The 22,344-nt window shown below is 32.4% G+C and overlaps 1 protein-coding gene across 7 annotated transcripts in view; it reads left to right on the forward strand.

Annotated features, from left to right (window-relative positions):
* Window positions 1-22,344, forward strand: part of Tbc1d32 (TBC1 domain family member 32) — a 191,059-nt gene that overhangs the window by 15,410 nt on the left and 153,305 nt on the right. For all 7 annotated transcript variants that reach the window (XM_078019309.1, XM_078019310.1, XM_078019311.1 and 4 more), the window contains 8 exons: window positions 1,948-2,125; window positions 7,025-7,093; window positions 10,747-10,872; window positions 13,811-13,889; window positions 13,982-14,085; window positions 14,176-14,237; window positions 15,437-15,581; window positions 17,902-17,961. In XM_078019309.1, coding sequence (XP_077875435.1) covers window positions 1,948-2,125; window positions 7,025-7,093; window positions 10,747-10,872; window positions 13,811-13,889; window positions 13,982-14,085; window positions 14,176-14,237; window positions 15,437-15,581; window positions 17,902-17,961 — 823 coding nt within the window. The remainder of the gene's footprint in view (window positions 1-1,947; window positions 2,126-7,024; window positions 7,094-10,746; window positions 10,873-13,810; window positions 13,890-13,981; window positions 14,086-14,175; window positions 14,238-15,436; window positions 15,582-17,901; window positions 17,962-22,344) is intronic.

The raw sequence follows: 22,344 nt of genomic DNA on the forward strand, positions 1-22,344 counted from the left end.
ATATATTATATAAAGTTGCTTATAGCTCTGTATTATATATACATATTGTTAAGTCTATATTAAATATATTTTTATTTAATTATATATTATACAAATTATACATTTTTATATAGATATGTGATTTCTAAAATATATAATTTAAAATGTGGGTTAGTCAGGTTTCCTTGCTGTAAAACATATGTGAGATTGATCTGCTTATAAACAGAAAAGGTTTATTTTGGTTTATAGTTTTGGAGGTTTCAGTCCATGGTTGATTGGCCCTGTTGCTTTTAGTCCTGTGTTGAAGCAGTATATCATGGTGGGCACACATAGTGAGGAAGCCCATTCACCTTAAGGCTGGAAGCAAAGAAGTGAGAGCAATTGACCAGGGTCCCGCATTCCTTTCAAGGGTTAGGGTTAGGGTTAGGGTTAGGGTGACCTAAGACTTCCAGCTATGCCCCACCTCTTATAGGTTCCACTATCCCCTGATTGTGCCATCGCTGGTGATCAAGCAAGCCTTTAACACATAGGCCTTTGGTGGTGTCGGCAAAATGTATCTTATGAATGTATATGATAATTGTCCCCAAAGTGAGGGCTGGGGATGGAGTTTATTGGTAGGCACTTGTCTAGCATGCACGAGGCCCTGGGTTTGATCACTAGCACTACCAAACAAATAAAATTTCAATCTATTATTTCTATTCAAATTCCTTAGCCTAGCTTTTTTTTTTTTTAATTTTAATTTCTTATTCATTCTTTTTAGTTAGACCTAGGCTGGATTTATTGCTCTTGTGAGATAGAGTATTTATTTTCCCTTTGATGAATGCAATTACAGTGACCACTTGACCAGATTTATAAGTAAAAAAGTTTTTTGCTGTGCTTATTTTCCTCATGTATTTCCCTTATTATAATGACAAATACGTGTCCAGAGCTTTATAGTTTCAAAGCCTTTTCAGATATTTATTTTCATTTATTTATTGCCATGCTATATGAAATAGTTTAGCCAGATTGTATTCACTTTATGTCCTTTTATAGCTGAGTTAATTGAGACTTTTTTTATATGAAGTCAGAACTGGTTGGCAAATGAGTTAGGATTACAATCCAGAATTTCTAATTATAAATTTAGTATTCACTGTGTTTATATATAAATCTTTGTGCCTTTTTTGTTTTAAATACAGAAATGTCATTGTTCCAGGTCACACATTCTTCATTTGTGAAATAAAGGCTGGACTTTATGGTTCTTTCTAGATCTAAAATTCTACTTCTAGGGCTTTTTGGGATCTCAGCTTAAAATTAACATGAATACTTGAGAGGTTTTACTTGAATTATAGAGTAATTTATTGTGAGTTGCTTTTCAATATTTTAAGACCATTAGAGTGGAAAGAGATCTTAGAAGTTATCCAGTTCAAACTGTTGTCATCTTCAGAAATTCCTTTCCTAACATCCCTGTTAATGGATTCTCCAGCTTGTGTTTGAAAGGACCCTAAGACAGCCACATTCTTACCTTGGTCTTGAAGCAGGCCTTAGGTATGAAGGAGGTATGAAGTACAGATAAGAGAAAGGAAGAACAAATAAAGGAAAGTAGGATAGAGAAAGAGATAAGACTAGGGATAAAGGTGAAGTGTAAAATAATTTTGAGTTTTGGTAAGGCTATTAACAGTTTATCTTGTTGCTAGTAATTTGAACACATCATCGGAACATATTGCCTGAGATATCTTGACTTTGTTGTGTTGGTTTATATAACTAGATGAAAAACCCATGAAATAGCACTTTTTGGAATCCCTATTAATTTTTATTCTTGTTATATCTGTTTTTATTTTCTGTAAGAAATATTAAGTTTTTTGTTTTCACTGTGCCATTAAAGGGGCTTTCTTTTTTTTTTAATAGAGAAAATAATCAGGTAGTTTAACTTAAGTGACTTTTAATTTCTGTTGATAATCTTCTCTTATTAAGACTACTTTGAATTTGAAGGTATAAAGAAATCATGCGTTCCCTGAATAATGTTATGATGGTAGTGGTGGAGTCTATGATTAACAAGTTTGAAGAAGATGAAATACGAAGTCAGGAGAGGCAAAAAAGAGTCCAAATGGAGAAGAGCAGTAGTTACTGCACAGATAATTGCTCTGATAGTGATTCATCATTCAATCAGGTGGGTTGTTCAGTTTTATATTTATGGTGTTTAATAATGCTTCAATAAATTTATTAGCCAGATTTTATACTTTCTAACTTAAAGATTCAGAAGAAAAATAAAGACCAAAATAACCTGGTAGTAAAGATTGAGTTCATGAAATACCACCTTATAGAATTATGTTTTGTGAATAGTTGTGATATGTCTGAGATAATTCTTAATGAGGTGAAAAATTAATCTTAGATTTTTTAGTAGTAAGGGTCGAAACAAATTAAGCTTTAGTTCAAACATCTTATTCTTAATTAATCCTTATTAAAGTTTAAATTATATATGTGATAGAGATAAAACATTTCTTCTGTACATTTTCTGAAATGACGATTACTATGAATTCTTACCTTTAAAACATTAAACTTTTTTTAGTGTTAAAATATTTGAAATTTTACATTTTATCCAACCAGGGTCTGAGGCACCTTGTCATTTGGCCACAGTAAAGATAAGAGAAAGGCCTATGGCTATATTAGCCCTAATAGAAAACAAGGAAAACTAGACTAGAGCCCATGTGCAAAGAACTTCCGCACATCGACTTTTAGGCCAAAAGAAGTCTGACTGACTGCGGGTGTAATTAAGTTGTAGAGTCCTTGCCTGAAATGTGTGAGGACCTGGGTTCAATCTCTGTGTCTGCAAAGCCTATTTGACCTTTGTGTAGTCCTAACTGATGGAGGGAAATATTGACACCTAATTAGCTCTATCTTAAAGCATAATTACAAAGTAGATCCTAACCATATTCCAGAAAATGATTAGAGAAGTTTGGATGAAACATGAAAAAAATCGTCTGTATTGGTCACAGTTGAGACTTCATGATTGAAGGAAAAAATGGTTCTTTAAGTATTTGAAGCAGAACTTAAAAGTTGCTGTGCTTTAGCTACTATTACATTTTAGCAGGAGAGATTGTGCTGAGTTGTGAACTTTACAAGTCAGGTTGGTTATGTGATGTGATGCAAGATGTGACAAGACTGTGAATTTTCTTCATGCCCAAATCATTCCTTGCTGATGGATTAACTGGAAAAAGGTGGGGTATAGAGATTTTAATTTATTGCAATCAAATGAGTGGTTTAATAGATTTGCTGAGCTGCTTCTTCAGATCAAGGACTTTTTGGAATTGAAAGAGGAAACCCAACTTTAGAACTCAGGTTATTAGTAAGATGTGCTGACTTATTTGGTGAACTGTATGACTAAACTGACATTGGACCACAACTGAAAAAAAAACTGGAGCGTTATTAATTTGTTTCAAGAAGTACAAGTATTTAGATCTAAATAAGCTTGATTGAGTTAGCAAGGAGTTAAGCTATTTTAATTCTCAAATATTAAATTATTTCTAGTTGTTAGAATCATAGGTTTTTGAAGAAATGTAAAGCTGTGTTGGAAATAAAGCCATCATTTTAGAATAGATTCCTATCTTTTGATACTTAAGACATCATGCTTTAAGTTTCTGTGTCTTTGTTCGGGATGTCCACAGGTTATAAGTTTTCAGTGTGTGCCCTATGAAGATGACTATTTCAGAAGGGACTAATTGGGTTGAAAATGAATTCTGCCCATTAAGAAGGCATGGGATAGGTTGGGGACATAGCTCAGTTTGGAAGAGTGCTTGCCTTGCATGCACAAGGCCCTGGGTTCAATCCCCAGTACTAAAAAAAAAAAAAAAAAAAAAAAAGAAGGCATGGGATGCCTCGACTTTTTGGAAGAAATGTATGAGTGCTAGAACATTCTGGAAAGCTCTTTCAGTGTGGGCAAACTCTTAAGAGATATTTGGATATACCTTTACTTACCAGTAAAGAGACTTTCTTGTAATTGATCAGAGAGGCTGAGTGAATATGTTAAGAATTGAAAAAGAGTTTAAAAATATAATAGTCATTCATTCTGAAATCAAGAATTGAGACCAGAACTTATGCCTGACTCCATATATTCATCTTGATATGACCCTGTCTTCCACATTATCAGGTGAAATATGTTTTTTTTTTTTTATTCCCATGATATTAGTGATCAACAAGTGGGCCTCTGGGCAGGTACCCTCTCCATTGTATAGTATATCCAGGAACTGCCTGTGAGCAAACTAATCAGTGATGAGAATAGCCTAAGGAAATAAGGATATTTTTTCTTGAGATTTGCAGTGAAAAGCATCTTGTGAGTAGGTGATTAGGAACAATGTGTATCATTTGGCCACAGACCTCCACCTATGAGAAAGGTACCCATCAGTCCATGATTACCCATGCTTTTATAAACTCTCCCTAAATTAGCCACCCTGTAAGTTAGCACTTTAGGATGAGATGGTCCTCCATTTTCCTGTCAGCTAGCTTATCATAATACAATCCTCTCTCCACCCTTTGCCTTTCTACTTTAGATTCCATGCTGTAATGAGGTGACCTAGCCTCTGTTGGTAACAATTCCATTAAATGCTGACCTTACTGATTCCTTCAAAATTGTTACTTGATCTGGACTTTAAAAAAGTCTGAATTTTTCTGTGGATAACATTGTATTCATAATTTTGATGTTGTTATTTTGATACCACTTGCATTTTGTGAAAACGTCTTATTTCATTATTATTTTAAAATCTGCAACCTGAATATATATGAATTTTTGATTCATTTTTTGAAAAACAGCAGTGTATTAGTATATGTTGGAGGATATTTAAGAATAGTGGGGAGATCCTGGTTTTTATCATTAGATGTAAATGAGCAGTGGATTTAGTATTGTGCTTAAAACTGAAGACAATACTTTAAAGTTAAAAGTGTCATTACTATCTGTCTGTTGTTGGGGCTACTGCCATGTAGTGGTCCCTGTGCTTGTCTTTATATTCATTATAGGAGTTACTAGTTCTTCACAGGAAAAAGTGAGGCTTAATAGGTGAGTAATTTGCCTAACTTTGAATTGCTAAGTTAGGAATGGATCTTGAATTAGGACTGGCTTCTCTCCCTCCAAAGTCTGTTCACCTTATTTTTTGCCACACTTTATAGGGTTGGTTGCTTTGAGAATTTAATGATTTAATAGAAAGCATTTTGAACAATATCTGGCATGTATTAAGCCCTTATAATAGTATTTGCTTATTATCATTGTCATCAGAATTATGTGGTCTTGTCTTTTTTAAGAATAGAAAAGAAGTTGCTAGGCACGGTAATGCATATCTGTAGTCTCAGCACTTTGGGAGGCTGAGGAAGGAGAAGTGAGAGTTCAGAATCATCCTCAGCAGCTTATTGAGGCCTTAAGCAATTCAGTGAGACCCTGTCTCTAAAAATATAAAAAACGGCTGGGGATGTGGCTCAGTGTTTAAGTGCTGTTGGGCTCAATCCCTGGTACCAAAAAAAACCCAAAACATATTAAAGCATGAGTTATCATTAGGCCTAATAATTATATATTTATCATTTTTATTTTCTATATTGGTATTATTTGGACAACAACAATAGATATATTTTTTGACCAGTTATATGTTTAATGGCTTATATAGTTTGCATACCCATACATTTAAAATAGAAGAAATTTCCAGAGTAAATTTTAATTACGAGGGTGATTTAATTTTTTAAAATCTAAAGTGTAGTAATTGAACAAAGTGAATATTTTTCAGTATGTGTTGTAACCAAGTAAGTGACTACAAAATATGTGTAAAAAACCAGAATGAGTGTTCTATTTGCAGTCTTTATGTAGCCTGCATCTGACAGACATGTATCCAAAAGGAATATTTAAAACAACTGAAATGTGTTCATGTGAACACATTGTCTGTCTGTGCTACTTAAATTGCCATAACAGTTAACTGCAATTGTATATTTATGTCTGTTAACTTACAAACAATAATATAAAAAAGATTATAGCATAGGTCACCTTTAAAATAGGTATTAGATGCATTTTGATGTCTCATGTAATAAAAATTATTTCATTACTTAAAAATAATTTTAAAGAGAATTTTGTAATTATGTTTAAGAAGATAACTGAAGGGATAAGTAGTTCGAGGCTATTCCAACTACATAAGCATTAAAGTTTATGCTTTATTTTCCTGTGGTGTTGGAGATCAAACCCAGGGCCTCACACTGAGTTAGGCAAGCACTCTGTACCCCAGGAAATGGTTGTGGATCATCATGATCTACTCAAAGTCAAAGAACTGGGTAAGAACACCTCAGGATAGCATAGATAATGAAGAGAGAGGGCCCTAATATAGGTGCGAATGTGCCTTCTGATAATTTTGTGACCTGGAGAAGTAATTTAACCTCTTTGGCTTTCATTTTTCTCATATTTCAGAGACTTTTTAAATTGAGGTAGAATAGTGCTTGCTACATAATAGATATGAAATTACAATTGTTAATATTATTTTTGTTATTTTTAGAGATCTTTTAATATGTGTATTTAAACTGTTTTAGGGAAAAAGACTTTTTCTTTCAGAATAGCTTATGTTCTATGAACTTTTTTCTAAATGTTAATTTTTACTTCAGGATTTTTTTCACAAAAGAACTATGGAAAAATACCAAGAAAAGCATAGGAAAGGGAACACAAAGTTCAATCAGGGTTATAGCTATGTGTAGGTACTATTTGTGCCTTTTTATTAATGTGGTTTTATTTTTCTGTTTTGTTCATCACACAGTTCTGGGTATACAAGATTCTGGTCATGCTTTTTTTTATCTTATAATATTCTACACATTGCAATTGCTTATCAAATAATAACTGTCATATACAGGAAGGTACACTGTTCTACTGGGACATTGAATTCTCATTAAAACCTCAGGAAATAGGATTCCAAGTTTGCTGCCAAGTCAAAATAGATCAATCTTTTCTCTTGTTCAGAATGCATACTGTGCTGGAAATTATGTTAACAATCATTTATAGCAGTAGTTCTGAAAGTCTGTGGAATTCCTGTGTGTTCTGTTGATTGTGTTACAGAGTTACAAATTTTGTCAAGGAAAATTACAATTGATTTTAGACCAGCTGGATCCTGGGCAACCCAAAGAGGTAAGTTTTAAGGACAGCTGTCAAATTTAGTCAGATACCATATATCTATTTATTTATTTTAAATTTTTAATTTGTTTTAATTAGTTATACATGACAGTAGACTGCATTTATGCACTTTGATATATATATATATATATATATATATGATATAATTTCTCATTTTTCTGAGTGTACATGTTGTAAAATCACGTTGGTCATGCAGTCACACATATACATAAAGCAATAATGTCATTTCTGTTTCGTTTTACTATCCTTCCTATCCCCTCATCCTGTCTCCTCCCCTTCCTTCACTTCCCTCTATCTAATCTAAGGTAACTCTATTCTTTTCTAGTGTCCCCCACCCCAGCCCCTTAGGGTGAATTAGCATCTGCATATTAGAGAAAACATTTGGCCTTTGGTTTTTTGGGGATTGGCTTATTTCGCTTAGCATGATATGCTCCAACTCCATCCATTTATTGGCAAATGCCATAATTTCATTCTTTAAAGCTGAGTAATATTCCATTGACTATATATACCACATTTTCTTTATCCAATCATCTATTGAAGGACACCTAGGTCGGTTACATAGTTTACCTATTGTGAATTGATCTGCTATAAACATTGATGTGGCTCCATTACTGTTGTATGCTGATTTTAAGTCCCTTGGGTGTAGATCGAGGAGTGAGATAGCTGGGTCAAATGAAGGTTCCATTCCAAGTTTTCTGAGGAATCTCCATAATGCTTTACATAATGGTTGCACCAATTTGCTGTCCCACCAGCAATGTATGCGTGTACTTTTTTCCCCACATCTTTGCCAACATTTATTGTTGCTTGTAGTCTTTATAATTGCCATCCTGACAGGAGTGAGAAGAAATCTTAGAGTAGTTTTGATTTGTATTTCTCTAATTGCTAGTGAAGTTGAACATTTTTTCATATATTTGTTCATCAATTGTATTTCTTCTTCTGAGACGTGACTGTTCAGTTCCTTAGCCCATTTATTGATTGGGTTATTTGTTTTTTTTGCTGTTACATTTTTTGAGTTCTTTATATATCCTAGAGATTCATGCTTTATTGGAGGGGCAATAAAGATTTTCTCCCAATCTGTAGGCTCTTTTCTCACATTATTGTTTCCTTTGCTGAGAAGAAAAGGACTTTAGAGGTCTTGTTAATGAACTCAGATCCTAGGCCAACATGGTGAAGATTTGTGCCTAACTGACCTGTTAGGTGCAGGTCTGTTCTAGTGCCTAAGTCTTTGATCCTCTTTGAGTTGATTTTTGTGCAAGGTGAGAGATAAAAGTTTAATTTCATTTTGCTACATATGGATTTTATCCAGTTTTGCCAGCACCATTTGTTGAATGCACTGTCTTTTCTCCAGTGAATTCTTAGAGGTAAATGAAAACACTGATACAACATATCAAAATCTTTGGGACAGTGTGAAGGCAATACTAAGAAAAATGTTTATTACATTGAGTGCATTCATTAAAAGAATAAAAAGTCAACAAATAAATGACCTAATACTATATCTCAAAGCCCTAGAGAAAAAAGAAAATCAGATATTACATATTTATAATACACTAGATTACAGTCAGCAGCTGGGTTCTTTCTTTTGAGGCTGGGTTTTTATTTATTGTTATGATCAATTCTAGGCTAATATCCCTAGTAAACTTCAATTTTGGAATGAAAGTTCACAGAATAAGGCATATATTCTTTAAAAAATTGTCATGGTTTGTTAGAGAAAATCTTTTTTTTTCCCCCCAGCTTTCATTGGTAAGAAATTAAGTTACGAGTAATTGTCCTTAAATTGTTCCTTTACTGTTGTTTTGTATGCAATATTTTAGTTATTGATTTGCTAGGAATTAATTTATTTCATGATTTTTTTATTTCTAGAAAATGTGAGTAAACATTTAAAAAAATTTAATAGACAAATTTTATATTTATCATGTGTGACATGTTTTAAAATATATATTGATTTAATAGTGAAAAAATTGATCTCGTTAATGTAAGTATTATGATTTTTTTGGTGAGAAAAGTTAAAATCTGCTTAGTGATTTTCAAGAAAATAATACATATTTATGTTGTCACAGTGTTGTATAATAAATCTCTTGAACTTATTTCTTCTAACTGAAATTTTGTATTTGACCAATATCTTCCCAATCCCTGCACTGAGACTTTGACAACTTAAGGTTTTTGAAGAAGTAAATGTGTATTGAGTTATGTTTATACTTAAGAGATTTTATCTGCTCTTTATGATGCATTATTTCATTTGAAAATCAATCTGAAGTAGAAATACAATAGGATATTTAAAAAAATTAAGACTTTTGTGTATATGCCATTTAGTTTTAATTTTGGAAATGGATTATTTTTTTCAAACTACATTTTAAATGAAATGTATTGTTATTTACTCCCACTGAAATTTTCTAAAAAATCACTGAGGAATAATTTTTTTCTGTTCAGCATTTTGCATTGTTTTAGTTCTTGGATCTTAGTAAATAACAGGTTTGAAAAGATACTGGAAATGAGATTTGACTTTTATATGATAAATCTTAATTTTCTTCTGTTTAAACGGATTACTTTGAAATCTATAGTTGTTCATTAATCTTTATTCTGCTTCTGGAATACTAAATTCTTAATAGTATTTTGTTCTAAAATTTATTGAAAAGAGGATACTACTTAACATTATAAATGAATTCTTAATTTTTAAAACTTCACATTCCCCTAATGCTTGTCAGAAATAAAAGTATATTTAGGAGTTATTGTATATGAGTATATAGATATTTTCAGATACTTGTGTATTCTGTATTATTTTTCATCTAGAAAGCTATGAATGTCTCAGTTTGGCTCCTGTCTCTGATGCCTCACCTTCACTTATGACTTCACTAGGCTTCAGTTTTTCAGTGGGGAAAGGACCAGATTTTAAGGATTAGATTGGAATTACTGTGTTATTCTTCATTAGCTGGAATGTGAATAGGAGAGATGCTTTGCCCTGTTTGTCATCATCAGAGTGGAGCTATTCTCTGCTGCTGTCCCTTGGGTCATACTGTTTTGAGTTAATTCTGATTGGATTTTGAGAAGACTGATTACAAAGCAAACTTTTTGTGAAAATACAGAAATTCAATTTTGCATTCCATTGCTGAATTTTCCCCCCTATTTCAGTAGTTAGAAGGTCAGAAAATATAGTCTAGCACAAAAAAGTTCAAATGAATTGTTTATGAGAATTGTTCACATGTTCTGGAACGGAAATGTGTCACCAGGGGCATATCTAGGAAATGTTTTAAAATCAAAGCCCTCAACTGCAGAAGCACCTGTGTGGACTTTACTAGAATTGGGAAAATCTGTAGGGTGAGGTCAATAAAACATTGCATTGGTGATTCTGATTCAACCACTTTTCTTCTTTCTATTCTACTTAAACATGAAATCTAAGTCTCCTAGTTCAGTTAGTGTTTAAATTTTCTTTGTACAAAACAGCACCCTCCCTCCCCTGATTAGTGATTAATTTACATAATGAATGAATTCTCAAGAGTTACCTGATAAAAGTGTATTATTTTCTCATAAATGGATTTTTAAAATAATTATTCAGATTCTGGCTTTGAAGAATTTTTTAATATTGTCTTGAAAAATTGGAATTATTCTAGTGGCTAACTATTAATAAAAATTTTTCTTTTAAAAAATTTTAGGTGAGATATGATGCCTTACAAACATTATGTTCAGCTCCTCCATCTGATGTCCTGAGCTGTGAAAATTGGACTACTCTCTGTGAAAAATTGACATTGTGTCTTTCAGATCCTGATCCTGTGTTTAGTGTAAGAAAATAAATAAATATTTTTAGAAATTCCTGTTTTCCCAACTAGAACTAAATGGAATGTGAGGTTTTTTTTTATTTGTATTTTTTATTACTAGGTATTTAACTCAGGGGTGCTTGGCCACTGAGCTACATCCCCAGACTCCTTTTTTTTTAAGAGAGAGAATTTTTTAATATTTATTTCTTAGTTGTTCTGCAGACACAACATCTTTGCATGTGGTGCTGGGGATCGAACCCAGGCCGCTTGAGCCACATCCCCAGCCCAAGAGATTTTTTTTTGATAGCACAAATATTTATGGAATTTTGGTTATAGCTTTTTAGATTGTCAAAATTTCTTTTTCAGTAATTAACTTAATAATTAGATTCAAAGTATGGTTGCCATCATACTTTATTGCCAAATAATATCCTGTTATCTTGTGTATTTTGTCTTATCCTGTGAAAGATACCCAAGTATTTGGGTTATTACTTTTGAATTAAGATTAATATTTTAAGGGCTCATAATAAATGAAATTTTGAACTTAAAGTGATTAATAGGATAGATTCTAAAGTGTCATATGATTTTCCTCCTGCATTTAAGCATTTATTTGGAGGCTGTCTAAAACAGAGAAGCCAGAAAATTATAAAGCTTAGAGGTTAGAAAATAAATTGAAATTACTCATAAAGCAAATATCAGAAAATCCCTAAAATTATAAAATGGAGTCAGTAGAGATAAGATTGATTTTTGCAAAAATCAAAATGCATATGACTTTTCAGGAATGCAAATTATTATATGATGAAAAGTAAGCTTATCTTAAGTGCTATAATTCTACAGATAGTGATATAATGTGAATTAAAAATTCCTGACTTATCAAGCATCAGGATTAAATACAAATCGGAGTTTTTAAATAATAGGGTCTTTTTCTTCATATTGATGGGTTGAAGAAAGCTTTGTTTTAAAAATTGGTATGGTTTTTTTTTGTATAGGATTTAAGGCATTACCATAAGAGCAACATTTTTCTATTTGTTCAAGGAATTTGTATTGAATATATAGAACGTGCATGTTTTAGTCAGCTTTTCACTGCTATGAACAGAAGATCTGACAAAAACAATTTTAGAGGAAGTAAAGTTTATTTGGGGCGTAAAGTTTCAGAGGGCTCAGTCCATAGCCGCCTGGCTCCATTGTTCTGGGCTCAAAGTGTGGCAGAATATAGCAAGGCAGAAGAGTGGGTTGGAGGAAAGCGAATCAGTTAAAAATCATAACCCAGTCATTTTACCTCTAAGCTTTCTTGTATTGTCTCACATATGGACTTTGAGCCAAAACCTCATATCTAAACTATACAGTGCATCATTCCAGTTTAGATGCTGGTAATTTACCATGAACAAGGTAGAACAAATCTTTCCCCTATGGAATGTGCATTCTAGTAAAGAGTACAGAGAGTAAACAGATAGTATGGAAAAATATAAGGTATCTTAACACATTTATCAGCTTAAGGACATCAATATTTAATTATATTATTAATAATAATTAATTGATAAACAGAAGTGGTTTGGGAACCATCTTTGTTATTCTTATCAGAGAAAAAAGATGTTTACCTCATACTTGGATGCAGTTCAAACTTACTAACACCAGAGGGTATTATAGACTTCTGTAAAAACAAGAACTTCAAGGGAGAAAAAAGATATTTTTAGGGTCATGTTAAGGCTTTAAAATTTAAAGGCTCTCTAATAAGAAATGCAATTGTAACTTTCCCTGCTATTTTTTCCCTTTCCTTACAAAGAATCATGGCAGAATAGATTTTTTTTTATTTTAGTAACTTTATAATAACTTTATAAACATAGCAAAGTTAGTATAAGTTGTTTTGTTTAACCATTATAGATTATTAAACAGCAAGGGTCAGTTTTATTACTTAAAATTGAATAATTTTTATGGAGGAAAAATGGCAGTAGAATTAGTCATTTTGAGGAAAACAAAGCATAGGTTTCTTTTCATTTTAAATTTTTGCTTGATCTAAATTGTTAAATTTGATTCTGTTTTTTTATCTCCTATCCTAAAGGACTCTTAGACATAACCAAGTAAAGTCTGTAGTGGTTTAAAAGTTTTACGGATACTTATCTATTGACGTAGTTATGAAAGTAGACTTCCCAAAGTACTTAATAACGTGTTGAGAAGGAATTTCTTGGGATTATTGGAAATCATTAGTCACTTGGGCAACTATTCTTGTATGCATATTCTCTTAAGTGATATAAACAAGACTATTAATTTTCCCCCTAGATTATTTGATTAGAAAATTTGAGGCAACTTTATGTTTTTATTCAATGGGAGGTTAGATTTCACTATTAGTACTAATCTCATTATAATATTTAATTTAGTATGATTAAAATAATAATAACTAATATTTTTAAGTCCCTACTAGTGTCAGGCACTGTTATAAATATACCTGTTTCTCATTTAATTACTTTACCTTATATTACATGGTTTTACTTTGAATTTAATGTTAAATTTTAAAAAGTGTGTTTTCTTGGGAATAGACACAATTATAAGAAAGAATCCTTAATGTGAAGCTACCCATATAAACAATTAAGAAAACAAATCTTGGATTTGGAAATGCATGGTCTTTTAAAATTTAATATTGCCTATTCTGTTTCATTGTTTACTGGCACCTTTCTATTGTACCTTCCTCTATCAAACCTAACCTTTCTCCTCCCACTTCACCTTCCAATATCAGTACCTACTATTCCCAGATATTGTGATAATATATATTTTTTGTTATTTGCTGTTAGTTTTTATCATTTTTACTCTTTGCTTATCAACACAAGAGTGCTCTTTTTCATATACATATTTGTAGATTTCTGAATGGTTTATTTTGTGTTTATTTTGGTAAGTTTTTACTATGTGAAAAATATTTCATCTTAAGTTTTATAACAATCTTAGATGCAAATCATCTGTCTCATTTCTCCAGGACCGGATTTTAAAATTCTATGCACAGACATTTACACTTTCACCGTTGTATATGACCAAGGAAATTTATACAAACTTAGGTATGTTTATTAAATCATTTAAAAATGTTTTTTTCTCTTATATGCAGTTAAGAAATAATGATATAAAAGTTGTATATTTTTTCTTTTTTCAGCAAAATATTTGGAGTTATATTTTCTTTCTAGAGAAAATCATATTCCTACTCTTTCAACTGGTGTAGATATAACTAATCATAATGTGATCTGCTTACTCAAAAAGGTATTTGTTTACTAGAATATGCTTCTATTTTTAGTAGTTCTGTATTTAAGGATTCTAATATTGTAAGAACTCTTGAACATTGCTCTGTAGGTTCGACTTCTAAATGAGTATCAGAAGGAGGCTCCATCTTTCTGGATTCGTCATCCAGAGAAGTAAGTCTCCTAACTTATGCAAATGTGAAAAACATAGGTTATTGACTCTTAGACATTTCATTTGAGTAGAGACAGTCTTAATTGATTTACATGATTGGGAAGGTAATGTAGTGTTAAGTTTATCATATTTCACAGTTAGCACTACACAAGTATATCATTTTATGTCACTTATCAAAACAAGGTAAAAGTAGGATCTTGTAGTTTCAGGTTTTCTTTGCTACTTTGGACTAGTTTCTTAAATGTTCTTTAACCTTTTTTTCTTTCATCTACAAAATGTCTAATAAGGTTCTAAGTACATTGGTGAATCTCAAAAGGAAAGTTTTGGAGAGTCAGTGTTGAAATAGAAACAATATAAGTTATTTTTCATTTTTAAATTTTAATTTGTTATATATGACAGCAAAATGAATTACAATTCATATTACACATATAGAGCACAAGTTTTAATATCTCTGGTTGTACACAAAGTAGAGTCACACCATTTGTGTCTTTATACATGTTCTTAGGGTCATGATGTCCATCTCATTTCACCATCTTTCCTACTCCCATGCCCCCTCCCTTCTCCTTTCACCCCTTTTCCTCTTTGCCCTATCTAGAGTTCATTTAATCCTCCCATGCCCCCCCCCGCCTCCGCCACATTATGAATCAGCATCCTTAAATCAGAGAAACATTCGGCATTTTGGTTTTTGGGATTGGCTAACTTCACTTAGCATTATAGTCTCCAACTCCATCCATTTACCTGCAAATGCCATGATTTTATTCTCTTTTAATGCTGAATAATATTCTATTGTATATATACCACAGTTTCTTTATCCATTCATCTACTGAAGGGCATCTAGGTTGGTTCCACAGTTTAGGTATTGTGAATTGTGCTGCTAGAAACATTGGTGTGGCTGTGTCCCTGGGATACAGGGTCAAATGGTGCTTGTATTCCCAGCTTTCCAAAGAATCTCTATATTGCTTTCCATACTGGCTGCAACTGTGTTGAAATAGAAACAATATAAGTTTTTAAAGCAGAAAAACTGAGTGTGAATATCATCTCTGCTGTTTACTAAATATAAAGATTGTTACTAAAAATGACATTTCACAAGTGTAAAGTATATCACCAGTTTTATACACACACACACACACACACACACACGCTTAAAAAATAGTCTTTTTTATTTTTTCATAAAATCTCTTGTTCTTTCCCAAACTTTAAGGTATATGGAAGAAATTGTGGAGAGTACTTTGTCCTTGTTGTCAGTTAAACATGATCAAAGTCATCTTGTATCACAAAAGATTTTGGATCCAATCTACTTTTTTGCATTAGTTGATACTAAGGCTGTGTGGTTCAAAAAGTGGATGGTAAGGAAAACTAGAATTTTCTTTTGTTACATCATTTAAAGAATAACTAGTGTTTACTGTGTGCTAAGAGTTCTAGTCACTTTTATGTGTATTAACTTATTTCATTCTTCTAAAAATCTATGAGATAGGGTGACATTAACTTGCCCAAGATCATTCATCTGGTATTTGGCAGAGTCAGAATAGGATTTTAAATGGTAATTTATTTGGTCTATTTAAGGTGAATGGCCTTTCCAAAAATCTAATTTGTTTTAGTTTATTTAAAAGCTTTGAAAATTTAAAATTGATGTGATAGAATCTCAGGATTCACTGCTGATTTTTCTTGGGCATAGGAGATATGTCTAAAATATTCCTCTTTGCCTGTTCCTGAACTTGCAGTTTAGTGAATGTGTTTAATGCCCAAATTCTAGTGGAGCTCCTCACATCCTAGAACTGAAATCCAAATTAAGAGTGGAGAGATCTTTATGCTGTTACCTCCCTCCTCTGCTATGGAATAGTAGGGGTCTGTCTGTCTGTCTGGCAATTGCAGCACTAGTTTCTGTGTTACATCTTGTTTTTCTCAACCTGTCTACTAGGCTCTAGGTATCTGTTGCAGTAGAGAAGAGAGTGGCTGGGGTTGCTATGTAAAATAGTAGCATATTTGTTTATTGCTCAGCACAGTTTGAATATTAAATAGCATATGGCTTTTTTTCCCCTACTTTTTGTTATCTGAACTATATGGTAAATGCCCAGTTAATTAGAACATGATTCTGTCTCCAGTTCTTAGCTGCCATGTAGCCTACATAATAATGTTTGATAAATGTTTGCTATATTTAATTAAATTAACCTGAACCCTTTATTCCTTTTGTCTGATACTTTCTCTTAATTTTTTTCTTGATTATCAAATTAGACCTTTATTGAGGAAAGTTACAAAAAATATAAAAGCAAATTTTTTTTCCTAATTATTCAACACAGGGATAACAACTGTTAAATTTTTGATTTATGTAAGTCTATATTTTTAATACACTTATATTTTTCTGCTTAGGTCTTTTTTGTTTTGTTGGTTTTTTTCAACAAAAATGAAATCATATTCTCTTAATTTTTGAAAATTTATTTCACTTAACATTTTTGATTGCCAGTACTGATTCCAACAGAATGAGACACATCACAAGAAAACTAAGTAATACATTTAACAAAATTAAACCTCAAATGTTTTATCATGTTAATGAAAATTTCTGTTATCCTTCTGCATTGTTTGTGTTTATGGCAGTAGTTGACAAACTTTATGTAAAGGACCAGACAGTAAATTTTTCTGGCTTTATTGGCTGTCTAATCTCTGTTGTGGCTTTTCAACCCAACTGTTGTGGCTTCAAAGCAACCATAGGTAATATGTAAATGAATGTACCTGACTGTGTTCAAATAGAACTTTCAAAATCAGGTGGTAGACTGAATTTGGTCCAGGGACTAATTTGCTGAACCTGATCTATCAAAGGTGCTATGAACATTTCTTTTCAGAACATGGTCAATATTAAAAATAGTTTAAGTATACATCAACATATTTACTTCATTAAATCAAAAAATGATGTTTGAAAACATTTTAAACTACATGGGATTTTGACTACCATCCAGTTAATTAAAATACTATTTAATGAATTAAAATTGCTATTCCCCCCAATTCCTATAGTTTTTACTGGGAATTATTGTATTTAATATTTTATTTGTTTTTAAGAAAAATAAAGTACTTTTTAACACTAATGATATCATAATCTAACAAAACAGTATTTATAGTTTTCCTTGGCTTTGTAGAATACATTGTATGTATAGACTTTAATGCCATGTATATTCAACTCTAAGGAGAGAATTAAAGATTTTTTGGGCACTTTTCAGTCATTTTACAATATTATTGGTAGAAGGTAATTAGTATTTCAACCTTGGCAAGTTTCTGCACATATGGATAGTACAAGTTTTCAGCATATGATTTGTGATTTTTTTTCTCCTCCTGATTCTGTATACTTTCTTTGGTTTCTGTCATACACTGGTAGTTAGGTATGCCTTTTTGGTGGTGGTTTTAAACAAGTTTAGCATGGAAACTGTGCAAGATGGATAGAATGTCTTTTTTTTTAAACTGGTGTGACACTATAGGATCTAAAAGTTTTTTTTTATATCTTTTGCATTCCTGAGATTGCTTTCTTGTTAATACAATGTACATTGTAAAACATTCTTGGCATTGGTTGTAATAATTTAAACCCATTTTTTATGTGATTTATGATATTGGTAATGATGCTAGAAAAAGATTTTAAATGGCATAACTTGAATATTAAATATCATTTCTTCTTAACTTTAGCATGCATATTATAGCAGAGATGTGGTACTGAGGCTTCTTGAAAAGAAATATAAGTCTTTGGTAAGTCAGTGCTTTTTATGTTCAAGAATAATATCATAGAAAGATTATATGATATACCTTTTTGAATATGCAAAGTCAAATGGGGATGATTAATATTAGCTAATGAAGCAATTCCCCTTTCATGTGACCTTAAACTACATTTTATGAAACATGAAAGAATAAAAGTAGAGACTTAAGAGGCAGTCAGGTTAACAATTAGGAAATATATAAGTACATATTAAAGTGGGCTGCTGTAAATAACAAGGTAGTGTGAGAGAAGCCATATTTCTAAGTATTACATGTAATTTGACTGAGGTCAGACATTGAGAAAGTAATTACTTCTATAAAATATAACTCTAAATTTGAGTAAAACTTGCAAGAAAAAACTCAAGAGTGAAAAATGCTTTTGTATTTTTAAAAATTGGTGAGTTATATCAAGTATAGATTTATACTCTAAAATATATTATAAAAATTTCTATATTTGTTGCTGTAGAACATTATATAAGGGCCCTGAAAGAGATGGAAAAAAATCAGCAAAATTAATAAATAAATAATAAATATGAAAAACATCAAATTTATTAAAATATTTGTTATACTAGTATAACTTTGGGTCAATAAATATGGTTTATGTAATTAGGTAGACAAAGGGAATATTACTAAAATTGTGGGTTTTGGGGTGAGTATAGTAGAGCATAGGATGAAAGGAGGAGAAAAATAATTGTTTTGTGTTTGAGAATTAAGAAAATTGGGTAGAAGTGAGGAATACTGTACAAATGGATAAGAATTTATTTGTACAAATAAAGGGTACTTAAGAAAAGAAAAATTGAACTGAAATAAAGCCTTTCTATCTTTCATTTTTCTCCCGTTCCTACTTAAATGAATTCTTTGTTGCCATGTGAGTATAGACTTCTGGTGCTAGAAGAGAGAAAGGGGAAAAGCCAAAGAACAGGACAATTCGTTGCCGCCCCTCCACCCCCCATGTATACATAGGAACACTATTGCTATTACAGAGGCCCTAGTGCAAGCATTTAAAATGTTTCTTATAAATTGATTCTTACAATCTGTTTCTTTTTTGAAAAGTCAACCCTCTATCAGTCAATTTTTAGCCGGCAGGTAAAATTACTTTATTATAAACCACTTCAATATTTTATCAAATTAGTAAAAAATTTTGTTTTATGTTTGTAATGGATCAGACTTGTTAGAAGAGACTTCATTTTAAATTTCCTTTTTTTTCTAAAAAGCTTTTTAAAATTTATAAAACATCAAAAAAATTTTGTTAAGTAAATTTGGTCCTACTTTTGAAAAGAAGTAGAGAAAAATGAATACAAGATGCATTTATTTCCATTTTCTTTTCAGAGTTGAGATTTAATTGTGAATCTGTGGTGGAACTTTAGTCCACTCCTTTAGATTTATCTTTCTATTCTGTAAGAAATCCTTGCATTAGAATCTTAATCTGAGTAGCCTGTTCAGTGTAATGTTAATCTACTAAAGCTTCTCCTTTAGTTTCTCATTAGTACTGTCTGATGACATTTTCTTCAACAATGGAAAAATCTACATTTTTCAGCCACTAGTCTTATATGACTATAGAAAACTTAGAATATATCTAGGATAACTGAAACACTGAATTTTAAGTTTTATTTAATTTTAATTTAAATAGTCACATGTTTAGTGACCACTGTATTTGTGTAATTCTATCTGTATGTTTTTGACATTTTCAATAGGTAGCATTAGGGCATCAAACAATTTATGTATGTGCTGTTGGTTATTTATAGAAGTTAAGATACTCTTTGTTTTCATGGCATTGTACAGTCATGAACTAGTTAAAAAATATTTTGATTTTTAGTGTAAATATTTAATCTTTTGTTTTTAATAATTTGAATGATTGTTCAGATACCATTAAAGGAATGAGTTCTGAAATGGCTTCAGGTGGCACCATTTTTCTTATTCTCTGAAAGTTATAGGTGTTATAGAAGAGAAATGTTTAAGCGAAAAAATGGTTGAGAGGTTGTGGGTAATGTCAGCCAAAGATGATGGAAGTGTGAACTAAGGATATGCCCCTGAGAACTGGGATAAAAATGGATAGATCCATTACTGTTGTTAGAAGTAGGATTTGGAGGTCTTGATTTTTGAAGAGGGGATGGTGAGACCTCAAATAATTAAGTGATTAATGTCATTAAGTGAAGTAAGTAACATAGTAAAAGGAAAACATTGCTGGTAAAGTAATGGTTTTTTTGATTTGGTAGATTTGGTCAAATAGTGTTTGAAATGCAGATCTCCAGAAGACATGGCTCTGATCTCTGAAATTTGATTTAGACAAGATATATAGCTATGGGAGATGGTTCTGAGAAAACCCCCAGATTTGATGATTTTCTGGGAGGACTCAGGACTCAGTACATAGTTGTACTCTCAGCTATCATTTGTTACAGTGAAAGGATACAACATAAAATCAGCAAAGAGAAGAGGTAAATTTGGTGAAATCTGGAGGAAATGAAAGTGTAAGATTCTGTTTTACCATGGAAACACATAGGATATGCTTAAGTCCTCCAGCATTGAATTGTGACAACTTGGATAAAATGTTATCTATTGGGAAGTTTGTTAGAGATTATTGAACAGTTTATTTTATTGGGGTCTGACTGTATAGGCACTTTCTGCCTAACACATATTTCACATGGTTACAAATAATGCAGATATTCAGCATAAACCACATTTTTTTTAAAAAAATTATTTTTTATAGTTTAGGTACAGTGAAAGCCCTCTGATCCATTCTTGGAATGATGGTGATAGGTAACAGAGAGATGTACATGGTGGAAACATGAGGTTAAGGGAATGATTCTATAAACTGGGTCCATTGTGCTGGCCTCCACATGCTTTTTTGTGGGGATTGAACTCAGGGGCCTTGACCACTGAGCCCTGTCCTAAGCCCTATTTTGTATTTTATTTTATTTTATTTTTTTAGAGAGAGGAGAGAGAGAAAGAGAGAGAGAGAATTTTAATATTTATTTATTTTTTTAGTTCTCGGCAGACACAACATCTTTGTTTTGCATGTGGTGCTGAGGATTGAACCTGGGCCGCACGCATGCCAGGCAATCCTGCTACCGCTTGAGCCACATCCCCAGCCCCCTATTTTGTATTTTATTTAGAGACATGGTCTCACTGAGTTGCTTAGCACCTCACAGTTGCTGAGGCTGGCACAATCCTCCTGTCTCAGCCTCCTGGGCTGCTGGGATTACAAACATGTGCCACCGTGCCTGGCCACGTGCTTTTCTTTTAAAAAACAAATTACTAGCAACCCTGCCTAGCTTAAATTAACAAGATATATTACATTCTTCATCAAAGTACCCATTATTTGAAGTAGAAATACTGGTCTGAAAGGTTCCATCCTGCTAAGTTACCCTTAAGTGGGGGACTTTGGTGACCCTTATAGAGACTACATTTCAGAACTCACGGAGATAAGGATAATTCTCTTTAACTGTAAAATTTTTAAGAATAAGTTCCAATTAGAACCAATTAGCATTGGCCAAAGTGACCCATAGTTGCCTCAGACCATTACTGTGTACAGTGGTTTGAAAATATGGTGCAATCATGCTGTCAGTCAAAAGTCAAGTGGTTGGTGGGACTCTCGGAAAACTTCCCTAGACCCCCAATAAAACTAGAGGGCAGGGCTGGGGATGAAGCTCAGTTGGTAGAGTGCTTGCCTTGCATGCACAAAGCCCTGAGTTTAATCCCCAGCACCACAAAAATAAATAAATAGATAAAAACAAACAAAAAAACTGGAGGGCATGGGATGGGGGCACATATCCCTCACTCTGAGAAGACTCATTCTCTCCCTTGCCAGTGACCTGTTTCCCCCTTTTCCTATCTGTCTAATAAGCAGTCTGTTCTTTTAAGGTCTTGCTGGAATCTTCTCAAGCAAGAACACTAGAAGCCAGGGTAGAGACTTCACATCTGCCTGGCTTGGGCTTCACAGGCAGTTTTCTTCTGCAACAGTGGGAACTTCTAAACTCCAATTTTCCAGATGCTATCAGAGTCTAACCTTGAAATCAGTACTATCTAAAGACAGAAGTCCTGCCATGTTAACTTTTTTTGTGTGTGTGTGTGCACAGACCTGAGGTCACAATAAAATGAATTAGATAGGGAAATCCATTGATAACTGCATACCATCTTTGTGAACTTCCCTCAGTTCATACAGTGTCTTTCTCTCTCTCTCTCTCTCTCTCTCTCTCTCTCTCTATATATATATATATATATATATATATGTTTTTTTTTTTTTTTGCCATCTAAAGCTTAATCCTCTTTCTACTTGACTCCAAACTTCTTTTCCCTCTTGGATACATTTTTCTGTCAGCTGACTTCTTTATTTCCTATATAGTTGAACTTTTCTGTCAGATACCCTACCAAGAACAC

The sequence above is a fragment of the Ictidomys tridecemlineatus genome, chromosome 8, assembly GCF_052094955.1.
Source record: "Ictidomys tridecemlineatus isolate mIctTri1 chromosome 8, mIctTri1.hap1, whole genome shotgun sequence".
NCBI classification, from domain to species: Eukaryota; Metazoa; Chordata; class Mammalia; order Rodentia; family Sciuridae; genus Ictidomys; species Ictidomys tridecemlineatus.